General features: G+C 33.8%; 1 protein-coding gene and 2 long non-coding RNA genes across 3 annotated transcripts; all 3 read left to right on the top strand.

Annotated features, from left to right (window-relative positions):
• The first annotated feature begins 3,857 nt into the window (after positions 1–3,857).
• On the top strand, positions 3,858–5,031 carry LOC130967991 (uncharacterized). The gene is made up of 3 exons (XM_057893063.1): positions 3,858–4,026; positions 4,641–4,690; positions 4,784–5,031. The coding sequence occupies exons 1-3, from the start codon at positions 3,930–3,932 to the stop codon at positions 4,979–4,981; spliced, it is 345 nt and encodes a 114-aa protein (XP_057749046.1). The 5' UTR covers positions 3,858–3,929; the 3' UTR covers positions 4,982–5,031.
• Positions 5,032–6,676: 1,645 nt separating this feature from the next.
• LOC130968287 (uncharacterized) lies at positions 6,677–7,368 on the top strand. Its single transcript, XR_009081575.1, has 4 exons — positions 6,677–6,744; positions 6,823–6,974; positions 7,085–7,171; positions 7,286–7,368. It is a non-coding gene; the product is annotated as an uncharacterized LOC130968287 (long non-coding RNA).
• A 1,492-nt stretch (positions 7,369–8,860) lies between these two features.
• On the top strand, positions 8,861–9,454 carry LOC130968251 (uncharacterized). The gene is made up of 3 exons (XR_009081561.1): positions 8,861–8,943; positions 9,152–9,283; positions 9,374–9,454. It is a non-coding gene; the product is annotated as an uncharacterized LOC130968251 (long non-coding RNA).
• The last annotated feature ends 7,253 nt before the right edge of the window (positions 9,455–16,707 follow it).

Raw genomic sequence — 16,707 nt, 5'->3', positions numbered from 1 at the left:
GGAAGCAGATACCTGATGACTTTACTTCCCATAGCTATAAATCATATGGATTAAAGAAGAAGATCTCTTACATGGGCCAGGCCCATGAGTTCTATTATTCAAATGATTTCCCCGGACCAAGAACCATGCATTTTTCTTTAACCACCTAACATGTTCTCACAACTATATCTCACTAACCCGGTTTAGGTACAGCAAAAGCAGCTCCAAGATAATAACTTAATAACTATAATAAAAAATTAAAAAATACCATGGTTCTTATATTTATTTCCAACAGCCGCGCGAAACGCGGGCAACCCACTAGTATTTTAATATGCACAAATCAAATATCATACCAATAGTATATCAGACATCAGTTGATATACTATATCCATTCAAATAAAAAATTTACATTGCCCCTCAGAAATAAAGTTAGTTTAGAGAATTTACCATACACCAGTTAATGGTTTGCATTTTGCACATAAATTTAGATGTCAACAGAATTATTTACACATTTTCAAACTATTTGATATAACTGTACACGATAGTTGATGTTTAAATCCTGCAATTCACAACCTAATGTTTTTATACGAAGAATTCATACAAAAATAATTTGTTTCCTTCAATAATTGTTTCATTTGGAAGCAATTAGAAGCAAAGAGGGACACAAGTAATGCACTACCTTATTATAATGGATATGCTTATATAACAAAATATAATGGATATTCATAGGCAATAAAAAAATGTCCAATACAGATGTAGGTTGCTACTATGTATAATATTTAAAATATTGATTGTCACATAGTTATAGATAAGAAAACAAAATATCTGCAACACAATTCAACATATAGTCCAAAACATGTATATAGCTTAGTGCACTATTTCTAATGCAGTCATGACAGTCGGCCAGCTGCTTTCATATCTTTTTTATGTTTTTGGCCGAGCACTCCAAATTATATGTACATACTCATTTATAAATGCTTGTAATTAGCTACCAACAAAAAAATGCTTGTAATTGATAACATCCATTAAAGTTGGATTTTTTTTTCAAAATTACACCCATCAAATTTCATAAAAAAAAGATAAAGCTAAAATGAAGCACTTTTCGAATAACGTGGAAAGCATCTATCATAATGTCAGAGATAGAAACTACCATAATGAGTAGTTCTGAGTCTAGCACACAGTTTTGCAAAAAGCAAGACAATAAATATTTGTATTTATACCAATAACCTTTTCAACCATTCCATTCACCCAAAACCTAATAAAAAGTAGCAGAGTTTTCAATCATTGATAAATTTGCCACGATAACAATCATTGCATGCATGAAGTTAACATATTTTCTAATCAGGTACAAACAATCAAATAGGAAACACCTTAAGCACTCTATTTTGTATATATATATTTTTTTATTCATGCAATATATAGTCTTTCATGTTGAATCCAGCAACCACAATGACAGTTTAAATCTATTGATAGTATGGGCAAAAAGCACATAACAGAGAGCAAAGTAAATGTAACCAAGCCTGCAACCGTGTTTCCTTTTATAAAGTAAACAGTAAGAGCTCAAACTAATCTTTAGTTCTATAAAAAATCTAAAAAGTTTGAATATTGCATAATATTTCAGTTTATATATATTTTTTATTTCAAATACTTGTATTTTGAAATTCTTAGTAAAATATCTCTTTAAATTTGCGTTTATTTCTTCTTCATGCATGATTGTTATAGCATGTCATATATGAATAATTTAGTTATGTAACATATATATTATATTTTTTTAGATGATTTAAAAGAGTTGTGTGGAAAAAGATTGGGAAAAGAACTCATCTCTTATAGTGATGAAGCTACCAAACAATACGAAATAAGAAGTATGTTGAAGTTGAAAGAAAAAAAAGATGAAGTTTGGTTGCAAAATGGTTGAAAAAAGTTGTGAAGTTATGTCACTTAGAGTATGAATTTTTATTAACATTTGAGTAAAAAAAAGAGCAAGATCTAAAATTAATGATTGAAGAATGAGTTTTTATTAACATTTGAGTAGAAAGAAGGAGCAAGTTATAGAATCAAAGGATATTATAAGAGTGTTTTAGAAATAAATTACGATTTAAATTGTGATGCTAATGAAAAAAATTAACAGAAGATTTTTTTATAATATAAACTTCAAAGCTCTGTTCTTCACTATTATTAATAAAATTTTCCTTTGCTTCAAAATTCTGAATCAATCCGTAACTTGATTTGTCAAATGTAAAAAATATACCCATTTACAATTAATAAAATAATTTTGCCAAGGATAAAATCATAAAAGAAGAAAACTTGATTCATATAAAAGTCATTCCAAACAAAAGAATTGAATTCCCTTATTTTACCATATTAAACTTATTCCAAACAATGGAATTGAGTTTTAAATAGAAACGAATTATTTCTTGAAAGGAATAGAATCGTTTTCTCATATTAAATGATTTCCAAACAAGCTTTAAGTATAACTAAAAGTTAATTCAAGATGCAAAGAATTTTGAAACATAATGGCATCATACAAAGTTAATATATATAATGTAGATTTCAACTGTAAATAATAAGAAAAAATATTTCTTTTTTATCTTACCACAAGAAGCCATCTCTATGTTAGCACGTGGATGACTTTTGAAACAGATTCCGCATGTAAGCTGGCCAGATAAGAAGACGGATTAAAATTGAATACAAATGAAACTAGAGCAAAGGAAGAATATAAAACACAATCAGATTTATTAACCAACTGTGAGATCCAAACAATTCATGTCTCACCTCTATAACATCAGCATGCCCAAATGATTGGTTTACCCACCTAGAGATATAAGAATTTACCAAAGAGCTATGCAGCGATCCAATGCAAATACACGGGCAAAAACACATCTAGAAAATGAAAATGATAGAAGGTGAGAAGTATGAAGCCACAGATATTGTGCAGCAAATTATATGCATGGTCTGCAGCATAATAAAAACCTTAATTGCTAACAAATATTATACCATGGCCTATCTAAAAACCAAATACATCCTTAAACCCCTTAAAAAAAAAAATAAAATAAATAGAAAGTGAATATACGATTAGTTAAAAAAAAAGGTAAAAATTTTTTGCAAATGTATCAATCCTCATCACTTTGGCAAGAAAAAGAATATCAGCTATAAATAACTTGAATTATACTCATGTAATAATTATTTTGAAGTGAAAAAGACAGTCTTTTTTGCTCTTTTTTACTTCCAAAAGTTTCTTCCACTCTCTCCATCACTTCTTCCATCACCTTATAATATGGCTCTCTATCTTTTTTTATTTCAATAGTTATAGTGCTTTTCATGGAAGGAAGCTACTACCCTCATTTGGACAAAAAGGAAAAAAACTATTAAGAATCAATTGTTCTACAGTTGACATATAATTTTTCAGTAGAGACAAAATCACATATAGTAATAGAAAGCTAACTAATTAGAGTAATTAATATAACCTACCAACTAATTTTAACTTGTTAACTAACAACATATAATAAACTTCCATCTGAAATCTATGTAAGTTATTTTATTGAAATAATAGTATACTCAATATAATTAATAGAACTAAACTAATAATAGTGAGCTGGTTGTAAAGTTGTTAATAAAGAATGAAATTATTGATACTTTTTAAACAATTACAAATGTCTCAAAACTTACCAACATAAACTTTTTAGATCTTCTACTCAATAACAATTGAAATAATCCAACTTCAATGAAACAATAGGCCTGCTACACATCCATGTAACCATGTAACTAAGTTGGCCCAAACCCAAAACAACTAACACACTTCCAATCTCATTAAATAAATGTGACTTCCACGCCCATACAAACAAAACGACTACTTCATTCGCGCTTCATTGTGAAAAAATGTTCCATCTTCTTCAAAATACACGAAACTGCTCCATCTCTTCGAATCTCTCTCAATCACTCAAACTTCAGTCATGTTCTCTGCGAAAACCACTACTGCAGAAGAATTGCGAGAAGATTTGGCAAGGAACAACCAAAAAAGAACAAAAATAGCATCACAAACTACCAAAGGTATGAGAAAAATTACTATTCATTTGAAATCTTGCAATGTCACATTTCTCCTAGTTGCATTTCAGCTTTACTGAATTGATTTTCTTCGTTTAGTAGATCGAACTATTATGAATGCATTTCTACAATATAACTAGGGTTTGGAATGAAACTTATTGTTGTTTTCATTCAGTTCAGTAGATAGTGTAACTAGCGCTTTGAAATTAGTTGTTACTCTATTCAGTACTTCTTTTGCATGGAAAAATACTATTCTTGTTGATTAAAAGTTGAAAACGATTTATTCTTGACATGAACATTGTTCGGTTCAGTGGCATTCTTGAAATACTGTGATTAAATTTTTACAGTATAACTAGGTCTTTGGAATAAATTTTGTGGATATTTTTAAATTTGGTTAATTGAATTTTGTTCGGTTCGGTGACTTCCTTTTGCTTTGTTCATTGTTTAATATTATTGTGATAGCATGTAGCAATAATTTCCTAACTGTTTCATTATTTATCATATTTGATTATGAGTTTTGCTTCGGTGGCCTGTGGCATTTTAATTGACTTGATTAAGATATACATGCTTGTGCTTATTAGTGTACTGAGTGAAGTATTGACCAAACTTTTTCCTTACAGCAAAACAGAACAAGACAATGGCAACAATGAAGGAGAAGCCACACTATAACGTAAGCACATTAAATATATTTATCCACTTTCATTTGAATAATATCTATTTTGTATTATAAATATATCCTCACATTCTATTTCAAAACTTGCAGAAAACTCATTATTGTAGATGCAAAATAAAGACAATGGCAATAGTGTACAGGGATATGACTCAAGAAAAGAAAGATATAGTGGAAGAAATGGGATTTGGTGCCCTGGCACATGTCCTAGAAATGAATGTCTCTCATGCCCTATTGAGAGAATTGATTGATCACTTTGCTGAAGAGAAAGGATGCTTGAAAACTCTCTAGGGCAGAATATCCATAACTCCTCGAAAAGTAGCAGCTGCCCTCGGCATAACCAACGGAGGTAATACACTTTTCACTTATTGCTTATTTTCATTTTATTGGTTTACAGAAAATTAAACTGGGCCTTTTTGACTGATTTTTGCTACTGTAGGGAATCGTTTTGATGATAAGGTTGATTACAACAAACTGAATCTAGACGACAAGAAAATATTTGACAACCTTAAAAATATTTTCCTGGAAACTTTGACAAAGAATGTGCTGGATATGAGCGTAGAAGGGGAGGAAAACTGGAAAAATTTCAAGAGAACTTTTGTTGTCTTCATACAAAAGTGCTTCTTGCTGCCCACAACAGTAAGTGTGGCCTCCCCAATCCATAAGCCACCGATCTTTCATGTGGACAACATTCATGAATGGGATTGGGCAAAATATGTACTCAACTTCTTGATGAAAGGAGTTGAAAACAAGAGAAAGGGGAGAAAACAGTCTGTTGATGGCTATGTTTTTGTGTTGATATTGATATACTTTCATGAAACCAAGTTTCCTCGTCCGTTCGCACCTAATGCTCCCCCAGCACCTTGGGTGGCCCATTGGACAAAGCAAATAATGCTTGAACGGATTTCTAGAGAAGCAACAGAACCATTGGTAAATACTCTACTAAAATTCCCCCTAAATTTGGTTTCAAATGCTTTTAAAATAATCTACTAACTAAATAAACTTCTGTTTTAGGTTATAATTAATTTATTTGTCCTACTGGCAATTGTTCACCATATGAACCTTGTTCGGTTCGGTGGGCTCACTCCCTTTGCTTCACCTGATTGTTAGTGTGTTCAATTGAGTCCTTGTGCATGCAAAAAGTTTCTTTGATCATTAAATAATTATTATGTTTTATGGCTTTTATTCAGTACATTAGTATCATTCAGTAAAGTGGGTTGCTCATGTTGATTAAATGGATGTTATTGTATTTCTCATTAAATAATTGAGTCTTTGTTTCTGTTTTAGGGACTTCTGTACAAAAAAGAAAAAAAGAATGAAAAAACAAAAACAAGGAAGTTGGATAAAAAAGAAAAAGGAAAGAAAATAAAAAAGAAAATTGTCAATCTGAATTCTTCTTCGGGAGATGAAAGATTTTCCGAATCTGAATCTCAATTTGAATCCGACAAAACACCACCGGCAAAGAGAGCAAGACAAAAGAAGGTGCTTAAAAAACAAAAGCTTGTTGAGAAGAATTCACAATCAACAAGTGAAACTGAAAGCATTCCCACGGATTCAAAAAGCAAAAGTGAATCCGAAAACCAGTAAGTTTAATGTTCATGTTGATTTCATTTAACTTGTATTTGCTTAAATTTGTTCTTATATACTTGTTTTTATGTATTGCAGAGAAGAAGAAATCGAAAAAACCGGAACAAAGAAAAGAAAACAACTATCGAAGGTGGTTAAAAAACAAACCAAAAAAAAGAAGCCCGTGCCGACAGATTCAGAGAGCACAAGCAAATCTTAAAGCCAGTAAGTATTGTTCAGCAAATGAATTTCTTTCGGTTCGGTGGTCTTATAATTTTCGGTTATTTCTTTTAATCGTTTTCGGTTTGGTGCTGTATGTCAGTTTAGTTGAATTGATTGTTATTTTCTTGTTCTTGCTTATATTTTTCTCGGTTACAAATTAGATGTGTTTGTCTGTCTTGTAGAGAAAAAGAAATTGAGAAAACATCCATAATAAAAAGAAAACAACTGCAAAGGGTGGCAAAAAAACAAACCCAATCTGACAAGGAGTATGTTTCTTGAATCATATTTTCTTTTATTGATATTTTTGTTTTAGGTGTATTGATACTTATTTTATGAACTTTCAGAACTGAACAAGCAAAAGACAATGCTGCAGAAAGAAGAGGGCAAGCGTCGGAGACGATAAGAGAAAAGAGATAAAAAATGATGGAGCTCAGTCAACACACATTGCTCCGGATCACTTTGCCTCAACAGAGGCACAAAATGAATCCTCTCAGACGTAAGATTCAATTTCTTATACCAAGTTCTTTTCCTTTCTTTGCTTACTTTTGCTAGAACCTTTTGTAATTCCTCTAGATTCAATTAATAATATTTATTTATCTTGGTTAGACTGCCAACTGTAAATCTCGGAAGTGAACTACTCTTGCAGACTCAGGAAACCTCCGCACCGTCTGTAAATGTCCAAGACAATACCAGGTTTGTTGCACTCTTTACTTTCGGTTCGGTGGTTTTTAAAAATGAATTTGATGTATTTCTAGACCTCTGCTTTTAATCTTGGTTTCTAATTTTAATTTGTATCTTTTTTTTAAGGAAAAATATCCCAGAATCCATGGAAAAATATTTTAGAAAAAAGAAAATCCATCCAAGAAAGACTTAAAAAAGTCCACCAGTGTAAGTTAAAAATATTTATATTACTCTATCATATTTAGGCAATTAAATTTTGTTTAATTAATTGAAAACGTGTTTAAATGTCACTAGCGCTACATCCAATTCTGACATACAAATCATTCAGGTTCAACAAGAAACTCATTTTGAACCTTTGAAAATGTGAGCTTTTCAATGTGCAGATTCCCATTTCTTAGAAAAAATTCTAATTATTCATCATTAACTTCTTCCTTGTTTACATTCTTTATAAATCCTCTTCTATTGTCTCTTCCAAGTTCTCTTCAAGAAGAGTTGATCAATGATGAATTTATCTATGTCCCTCTAGAAAGTCAAACACAACAAACATATGATAAAGAGTAAGTTTATAAATATTTATTCACCATATGAATCTTGTTTGGTTCTGTGGGCTTGGTAATTTTAAATCATTACTAAAATATTTGTTGTTTAATGCAGCAGCCCTCCCAAACAACAAGAAGAACCTGAATTGTAAGTTTTACCATTATTCACCACATTGCTTAATTTAGGTTCAGTGGATTTGGTTATTTTAAATCACTTGATAGATAGTGTGTTCAGGATTTAGGGTTATTTTAAATCACTTCAACATCTATTAATACAGCAGCCCTCTGGAATCACAACACCAGCCCAACAAAGAAGCAACAGTGCAGCAATCGGAAGAAGAAGTAGATGTTAATGTGTAAGTTTCACTGCATATACAAATCCCAATAATTTCACTTCACTACATGTTTTAATTGTAAGTTTTATCTCTTCTGTTTCTTACAGCTGCCCTCCGGAACCTCAAAAGCAGGTTGTCGAGATATCTTCACTGAGGAAAACAAAGCCAAAACCTGCGTTGTCTCTTACGAGTTCTGTTATTGAAGAATTATTGAAAGATGACTACTTCTATGAAATTTCTGATGATGAGTAAGTTGCACATAAAAATTCTTTTTATTAATTTTAGTGGATTATTTTTGAACTATTATCTGTTTAATGCAGCGGTCCTGTTGAAGAAGAACAACAACCTAGCCGAAAGGAAGATGATATGCCATCCTTTAGCCTTGGGATAAGTCTACCAGCATCTCAACCAACGCATCCCTCTGAGCCGCCTGTTTCACAACTTGAAATTCTGGTAAAGACGGTGGTAGATGCTGGAGTGACGACAATATTAAAGTTTGCTGAAGCAACAACTTCCGAGCCACCCTTACTAGCTGCTGCAGTTTTAAAAACTCCGAAAAAAAAATAAAAATCTCAAAGGAGTTAATCGAAAAGTGTTATCATTGGATGACACATGTAAAAAAGACAAAAGATAGTAGCAACGAATATGATGCAATATTCGTCTTGAAACATGAGGCACTTTACGAGGGGTTAAGAGAATATTTCATGTCTCTAATGCCCAAAGAACAAGTGCATGCCACGGTAAATTCTTTCCCAATTGCATTAATGTTAATGATTTTTCTAAACACTCTTATAGAGTATATCTCATAAATTTTCTACTTGTAGGTGGTCAGTATACATAGCATGATTCTCAACTAAATAAAAACTCGCCGATATCGGAACAAATATACATTGTGCCGCTGGATATTGTGGTAAGCTAAATTTCTTATTCTGTACTGATTGCTGTTCGGTTCGGTGGGAATGTTCATATTGATTCACCTGATTGTTATGTGTTGTGTTAAGTTCTTTTCCATGAAGAAAACTTTTTTCATCATGATTGAATATTTTCCAGGTCATATTCAGCATATGAATTGTGTTCGGTTTGGTGGAAATTTGATTTAACTGATCTTCGTTTTGCAGAATTTTATGTTGGGAACACATGGCATAGAGTACATTGATAAAACGACAAACAAAGCATACCGGTTTGATATTGAGCAGTATGCCCACCACCGCCAGTTTCTTAACAAAAGAAAACTTGCTTCGTATCCATTTGTAAGTTGTAATTTCTGAAAATTCTTCAATAACTCTCTCATTTTGTTATTTGTTTCCACTGAAATATTCTATCATTTACCCACAATTCAGCTATTTGTGCCAATTTGCAATGGAGCTCATTGGTGGTTGTAGATTGCTGATGTCAAGAAAAAGAAATTCTATGTGCTTGACCCTATCAATAAGTCGAAAAAATATATACCTGAATCAAGAGTGATGCTTAACAAATTTGTTGTAAGTTATTTTTCTTGTAAATTATTCAAATAATTTAGTACATGAAATGAGTTCGATTTACTGTTGATACTTTTTTTTTAATTTTTGTGTCTCTTTCAGGGATTAATAATTTCTCAGATGAGGGTTTACGCTGGGGCGGAACCCTTAATGGAAGATGGGCTAGAAAAAGAAGCAGAGTATATCCAATTGAATGGTCAACGTACAGAGTAAGAATCTTTCTCTTCTATAGTGCTATATTTAATTTATTTTATTTTGTATACTATTAATCGTATTATACTCAATTCTTGCTTAGCTATGATTGTGAAATATACGTCATGAAATAGCTCGAAACAATTGATCTACGAAAGATCAAAAGCGGGAAGAGATATAAATATAGAGTTTGGACACAAGTAAGTACTTTTTAAATTAATAAACTTCTTTCTTTTCTTATTTCAGTTGGGTTCATTTGTTATGTAACTAATTTCTTTCAATTGAAATGTAGGAAGAGATTGATGACTTCAGGTACCAATATGGTCCAAATCTTCTGTTGCATGAAATGAACAAAATCAGAGAGCAAGTGATTTGGGAATCTGAAGCAATAAGACTGCCAAAGCCATCTGCTACCCTCTCTAGCCCTTATTGTAAATTCACATCTGAGGATTTAGATAGTAAATAGGATATATTGTGATTCACTGGTTGTATTTGACAATATTTTGTTTAACTTGTTTAAAAAGTAAACAATGCTTCTTTCAACGTATATATGTGAATATTAATGTAAATGCTAATCTATGTATCTAATCTTAATATCAATACTTTTTTTCAATGCATTCAATGTACTCATCTGAGATGTTAATTTATAAATCTCTTGGAACTGTCTGGCTACTGTTTTATTCCAGGTTCTCAGTGATTGCAATCAGTGTATTTACCAATATATTAGTAACATAAAAAACACAGTGAACCGAAATTAATACACTGGCCAAACCGAAAGTTACAAACAGACTGTAGAGAAATTCTGAGAGCTAATTACAAAAAAATGTTTCTATCAGTATTCAGTTTCAGAAACACCTGAACCCTAAACCCTAAACCCTAAATCCTAAACCCCTAAAATCCTAAAACCCTAAACCCCTAACCCTAAAACCTAAACCCTAAACCCTAAACCCTAATACCTAAACCCTAAACCCTAAACACTGAACCATGAACCCCTAAACCATGAACCTTGAACCTCTAAACCCTAAACCCTAAACCTTAAACCCTAAACTCTAAACCCTGAACCCTAAACACTGAACCGTGAACCCAAAAACCCTAAACCCCTAAAATCGAAACCCAAAACCCTAAACCCTGAAAATCCATCCAAGAAAGAGTTTTAAAAATCCACCAATATAAGTTAAAAATATTTATGTTACTCTTTTAGATGTTTTTTAAAAATTTTTGTTTAATTAATCACACGGAAAATGTAACTAGTGATGAGCGGATATTTTGTACGCTTTTTGGGGGTAATTTCATGTAGATTTTAGCATGTTTCAGTTAGTTTTTAGTAAAATAATATTAGTTTTTAAGCAAAAATCATATTTCTGGACTTTACTATGAGTTTGTGTGTTTTTCTGTGATTTCAGGTATTTTCTGGCTGAAATTGAGGGAGCTGAGCAAAAATCTGACTTAGGCTGAAAAAGGACTGCTGATGCTGTTGGATCCTGACCTCCCTGCACTCGAAATGAATTTTCTGGAGCTACAGGAGTCCAATTGGCGCGCTCTCAACGGCGTTGGAAAGTAGACATCCAGGGCTTTCCAGCAATATATAATAGTCCATACTTTGCGCAAGGATAGACGACGTAACTTGGCGTTGAACGCCAAGTACACGCTGCTGTCTGGAGTTAAACGCCAGAAAAACGTCATGATCCGGAGTTGAACGCCCAAAACACGTCAAAACCTGGAGTTTGACGCCAAGAAAGGCCTTTACACGTGGAAAACTTTAGTCTCAGCCCCAGCACACACCAAGTGGGCCCCAGAAGTGGATTTCTGCACCAATTATCTTAGTTTATTCATTTTTCTGTAAACCTAGGTTACTAGTTTACTATTTAAACAACTTTTACAGACTTATCTTGTACCTCATGACATTTTCAGATCTGAATTACATACTTTGTGATGGCATGAGTCTCTAAACTCCATTGTTGGGGGTGAGGAGCTCTGCAGCGTCTCGATGATTTAATACAATTCCTTTGTTTTCCATTCAAACACGCTTGTTCTTATCTAAGATGTTTATTCGCGCTTAATTGTGAAGAAGGTGATGATCCGTGACACTCATCACCTTCCTCAATCTATGAACGTGTGCCTGACAACCACCTCCGTTCTACATCAGACTGAATGAATATCTCTTAGATTCCCCAACAGAATCTTCGTGGTATAGGCCGGATTGATGGCGGCATTCATGAGAATCCGGAAAGTCTAAACCTTGTCTGTGGTATTCCGAGTAGGATTCTGGGATTGAATGACTGTGACGTGCTTCAAACTCCTGAGGGCTGGGCGTTAGTGACAGACGCAAAAGAATCAATGGATTCTATTCCAACCTGATTGAGAACCGACAGATGATTAGCCGTGCTGTGACAGAGCATAGGAACGTTTTCACTGAGAGGATGGGAAGTAGCCACTGACAACGGTGACACCCTACATAGAGCTTGCCATGGAAGGAATCTGCGTGTGAGAAGAGGATTTCAAGGAAGAGTTGAAGTCAAAGGACAAAGCATCTCCAAAACTCCAACATATTCCACAATCCTTTATAAACAAGTAACTCTATTGTTCAAGTAATCCAAACAATTTTCTTTGACATCCTGACTAAGACAAATAAAATAAATATTGATTGCTTCAAGCCAATAATCTCCGTGGGATCGACCCTTACTCACGTAAGGTATTACTTGGACGACCCAGTGCACTTGCTGGTTAGTTGTGCGAATCACAAATTCGTGCACCAAGTTTTTGGCGCCGTTGCCGGGGATTATTGAGTTTGGACAATTGAAGGCTTATTTTATTTCTTAGATTAGGAATAATTTATTTTTATTTTTATTTTTATTTTTATTTTTATTATTATAGAGTCATTAAATCAATATTGATAGGATAGTTTCTTTTCAAAAAATTTCTTTTCAAAATTTATTATTTTTCTCTTAATTAATTGCTAATTTTCGTGAGTTTTAGTGTCTTGTTCTAAGTTTGGTGTCAATTGCATATCTCATATTTCTCTTTAAAATTTTCGACTTGTGATTTTTGTTCTTCATTAATCTTCAAGTTGTTCTTGCTTATTTTTCTTGTTTGATCTTGAGTTTTTCTTGCTTTATGTCTTTTCTTGTTTCACTTGTGTTCCTTTTAAAGCACTAATTGGAATATCTACATCAAGTGTCATATTTATTCCCAATTGGCTAAAGCATTGGTTTATATTCTTGATGAGGGAGCACCAGTACTTTTGAAAATCTTTTTCAAAAATAATTTTTCTTAATTTAATCTTGTGCCAAACTTTAAGTTTGGTGTTTTCTTGTTAATCTTTCTTTAATTTTCGAAAACTTGTCTTGATTTTCTAAAAATTTTAAGTTTGGTGTTCTTTCTTGTGTTCTTGGTGTTCTTGTGAATCTTCAAAGTGTTCTTGAGTTTTTCTTGTGTCTTGATCTTAAAATTTTTAAGTTTGGTGTTCCTTGGTGTTTTCCCTCCAAAAATTTTCGAAAATAAGGAGTATTAGATCTAAAAATTTTAAATCTTGTGTCTTTTGTGTGTTTTTCTCTTTCATCATAAAATTCAAAATTCAAAAAAAATATATATATATCTTTTCTAACTAATTTTGAACTATTTTTTTCGAAAATCTCACATAAAAATTCAATTTTCAATTTCAAAAATATTTCCACTTTCTTTTATTTATTTCGTTTTTATTTTATTTAAAAAAAATAATAATAATAATTTTCTTTCACAAAATATCTTCAAAATATTTTTATATCTATATCCCATTTTGTGTTATTCCATTACTATAAAATAAATAATTCTCAACATATAAATTCTCAACTTGTATTCAATCATGGAAGCAAGTAGGAATGAACAGTCCAAGAGGACTCTGGGGTCATATGCTAACCCCACTACTGCTTCATATGGGAGTAGTATCTGTATACCCTCCATTGGAGTTAGTAGCTTTGAGCTGAATCCTCAGCTCATTATCATGGTGCAGCAAAACTGCCAGTATTCTGGTCTTCCACATGAAGAACCTACAGAGTTTCTGGCACAATTTCTGCAAATTGCTGATACAGTACATGATAAGAAAGTAGATCAGGATGTCTACAGACTATTACTGTTTCCATTTGCTGTAAAAGATCAAGCTAAGAGGTGGTTAAATAACCAGCCTAAGAACAGCATAAAAACATGGAAACAGCTGTCAGAAAAATTCCTGAATCACTATTTCCCTCCAAAAAGGATGACACAGCTAAGGCTAAGCATCCAAGGCTTCAAACAAGGAGATAATGAATCTCTTTATGATGCCTGGGAGAGATACAGAGAGTTGCTAAGAAAATGCCCCTCTGAAATGTTTTCGGAATGGGTGCAATTAGACATCTTCTACTATGGGCTTACAGAAAAAGCTCAGATTTCTCTAGACCACTCAGCTGGTGGATCTATACATATGAGAAAAACAATTGAAGAGGCTCAAGAGCTTATTGATACAGTTGCCAGAAATCAACATCTGTACTTAAGCAATGAATCTTTCATGAAAGAAGAAGCTAAAACAGTAACTGCAGAACTCAGTCCAGTGGATCAGGCTAATGAATTCAATCAGCAATTGGACTTTCTAACTCAACAGCTAGCCGAATTCAAGGAAATATTACAGGAAACAAGAATGGCTAACAGGAACATGGAAGTACAATTAAAGCAGACAGAAAAACAACTGTCAAGACAAATAACAGAAGAATGTCAAGCAGTTCAATTAAGAAGTGGGAAAACATTAAATACCTCACTTCAAAGCAGCAGGAAACCAAGAAATGAACAAGTGGATACTCAAAATCCTCCTGAAGATAGTCCGAGCCCAGAAAGGGACAAAGCTGGCGCTGAACGCCCAGACCATGCTCATTCCTGGCGTTCAACACCAGAAACAAGCATGAATCCGGCGTTGAACGCCCAAGGGGAACATGGTTCTGGCGTTCAAACGCCAGTAACAAACAAGGAGGGGGCGTCTAACGCCACTCCAGCTCCCACCACTGGCATTCAAATACCAGTGGGGAATCAGTCACATACAAGTGCTGATAACAACCCTTCTAAAAAGGCTTCCCAACCCACTTCTGTAGGTAATAAACCTGCAGCAACTAAGGTTGAGGAATACAAAGCCAAAATGCCTTATCCTCAAAAACTCCGCCAAGCGGAACAGGATAAGCAATTTGCCCGCTTTGCAGACTACCTCAGGACTCTTGAAATAAAGATTCCGTTTGCAGAAGCACTTGAGCAAATACCCTCTTATGCTAAGTTCATGAAAGAGATCTTAAGTCATAAGAAGGATTGGAGGGAAACTGAAAAAGTTTACCTCACTGAAGAATGCAGTGCAGTCATTCTGAAAAGCTTACCTGAGAAGCTTAAAGATCCTGGGAGCTTTATGATACCATGCACATTAGAGGGCACTTACACCAAGCAAGCTTTATGTGATCTTGGAGCAAGTATCAACCTAATGCCTGCATCTACTATCAGAAAGCTTGGTTTAACTGAAGAAATCAAACCAACCAGGATATGTCTTCAACTTGCTGATGGCTCCATTAAATACCCATCAGGCGTGATTGAGGACATGATAGTCAAGGTTGGGCCATTTGCCTTTCCTACTGACTTTGTGGTGCTGGAAATGGAGGAGCACAAGAGTGCAACTCTCATTCTAGGAAGACCTTTCCTAGCAACTGGCCGAACCCTCATTGATGTCCAAAAAGGGGAAGTAACCTTGAGAGTCAATGAGGAAGAGTTCAAGCTGAATGTTGTTAAAGCCATGCAACATCCAGACACCCCAAATGACTGCATGAGTGTTGATATAATCGACTCTCTGGTAAGAGAGGTCAATATGGCTGAGAGTCTCGAATCAGAACTAGAGGAATTTAGACTCAATGCTTTCGAAAATGCAAAGATTTACAAAGAGAAAGCAAAAAGATGGCATGATAAGAAATTGTCATCCAGAGTCTTTGAGCCGGGGCAGAAAGTTCTGCTATTCAATTCTAGGCTCAAATTATTCCCTGGGAAATTAAAATCCCGGTGGAGAGGTCCATATGTCATTACAAACGTATCACCATATGGATACATAGAGCTTCAGGATAATGACTCTAACAAAAAGTTCATTGTTAATGGACAAAGAGTCAAACATTATCTTGAAGGCAATTTTGAGCAAGAATGCTCAAAACTGAGACTTGATTAAAAATCAGTCCAGCTAATGACATTAAAGAAGCGCTTGCTGGAAGGCAACCCAGCCAATCACAAAATTTAATTTTATTCGTATTAATTAATTAATTATTTCTTTACAGGTTTGAGTCCAAGTATCTTCAAAAGGTGAAATAGCAATTGGTTGAAGTCACAGAGTTACAGGGAAATTTGGAAGCTCACTGACATGAAAAAGCCAGTAAGAAATACTTTGGGCGTTAAACGCCCAAAAGAAGCTCCCACTGGGCGTTTAACGCCAGTAAGGGTAGCCATCTGGGCGTTAAACGCCAGAAAGGAGCATCTTCTGGGCGTTAAACGCCAGAAAGATGCACCTTCTGGGCGTTTAACGCCAGTTTGCTAGCATCCTAGGCGTTTAACGCCAGGATGGTGGGGAGGAGGTAAAATTCGTTTTTTTTTTACAATTTTTCTAAATTTTTAAGTTTCAACTCATGATTTCTTGCATAAACATGTTTCAAAATATCATCCTTCGAAATCAAATTGGTTTTCTAAGAACCCTAATTTCTAAAATCCCTTTTTTCAAAAATATCAAATGTATCTTAATTTATAAACACAAATCTTTTTCCAATCCAATTCTTTTTCAAATATTTTTAATATCTTTTTCAACTCATCTTATCTTTTTATGAAAATACCTCTCTTTCTACTCCTCTCCTTTCCTTTCTTTTGCTTGAGGACAAGCAAACCTCTAAGTTTGGTGTGATTTGCCATGATCACTGAGCTAAAACTCATTAAGATCATGGCACCTAAGAGAACAGGAAGAGCAAGGATGTGAACTTAAGGGAGCTGAAGCA

Source organism: Arachis stenosperma, chromosome 3 (assembly GCF_014773155.1).
Source record: "Arachis stenosperma cultivar V10309 chromosome 3, arast.V10309.gnm1.PFL2, whole genome shotgun sequence".
NCBI lineage: Eukaryota > Viridiplantae > Streptophyta > Magnoliopsida > Fabales > Fabaceae > Arachis > Arachis stenosperma.
Note: the sequence above shows the minus strand (reverse complement) of the source record. Positions and strands in the feature narration are given on the sequence as shown.

Coding starts and splice junctions, on each gene's coding strand:
- LOC130967991 (XM_057893063.1), top strand. CDS start 3,930: ATGTTCTCTGCGAAAACCACTACTGCAGAAGAATTGCGAGAAGATTTG. Junction 4,027..4,640: donor AGCATCACAAACTACCAAAG/GTATGAGAAAAA, acceptor TTTTCCTTACAG/CAAAACAGAACAAGACAATG. Junction 4,691..4,783: donor AGGAGAAGCCACACTATAAC/GTAAGCACATTA, acceptor CAAAACTTGCAG/AAAACTCATTATTGTAGATG.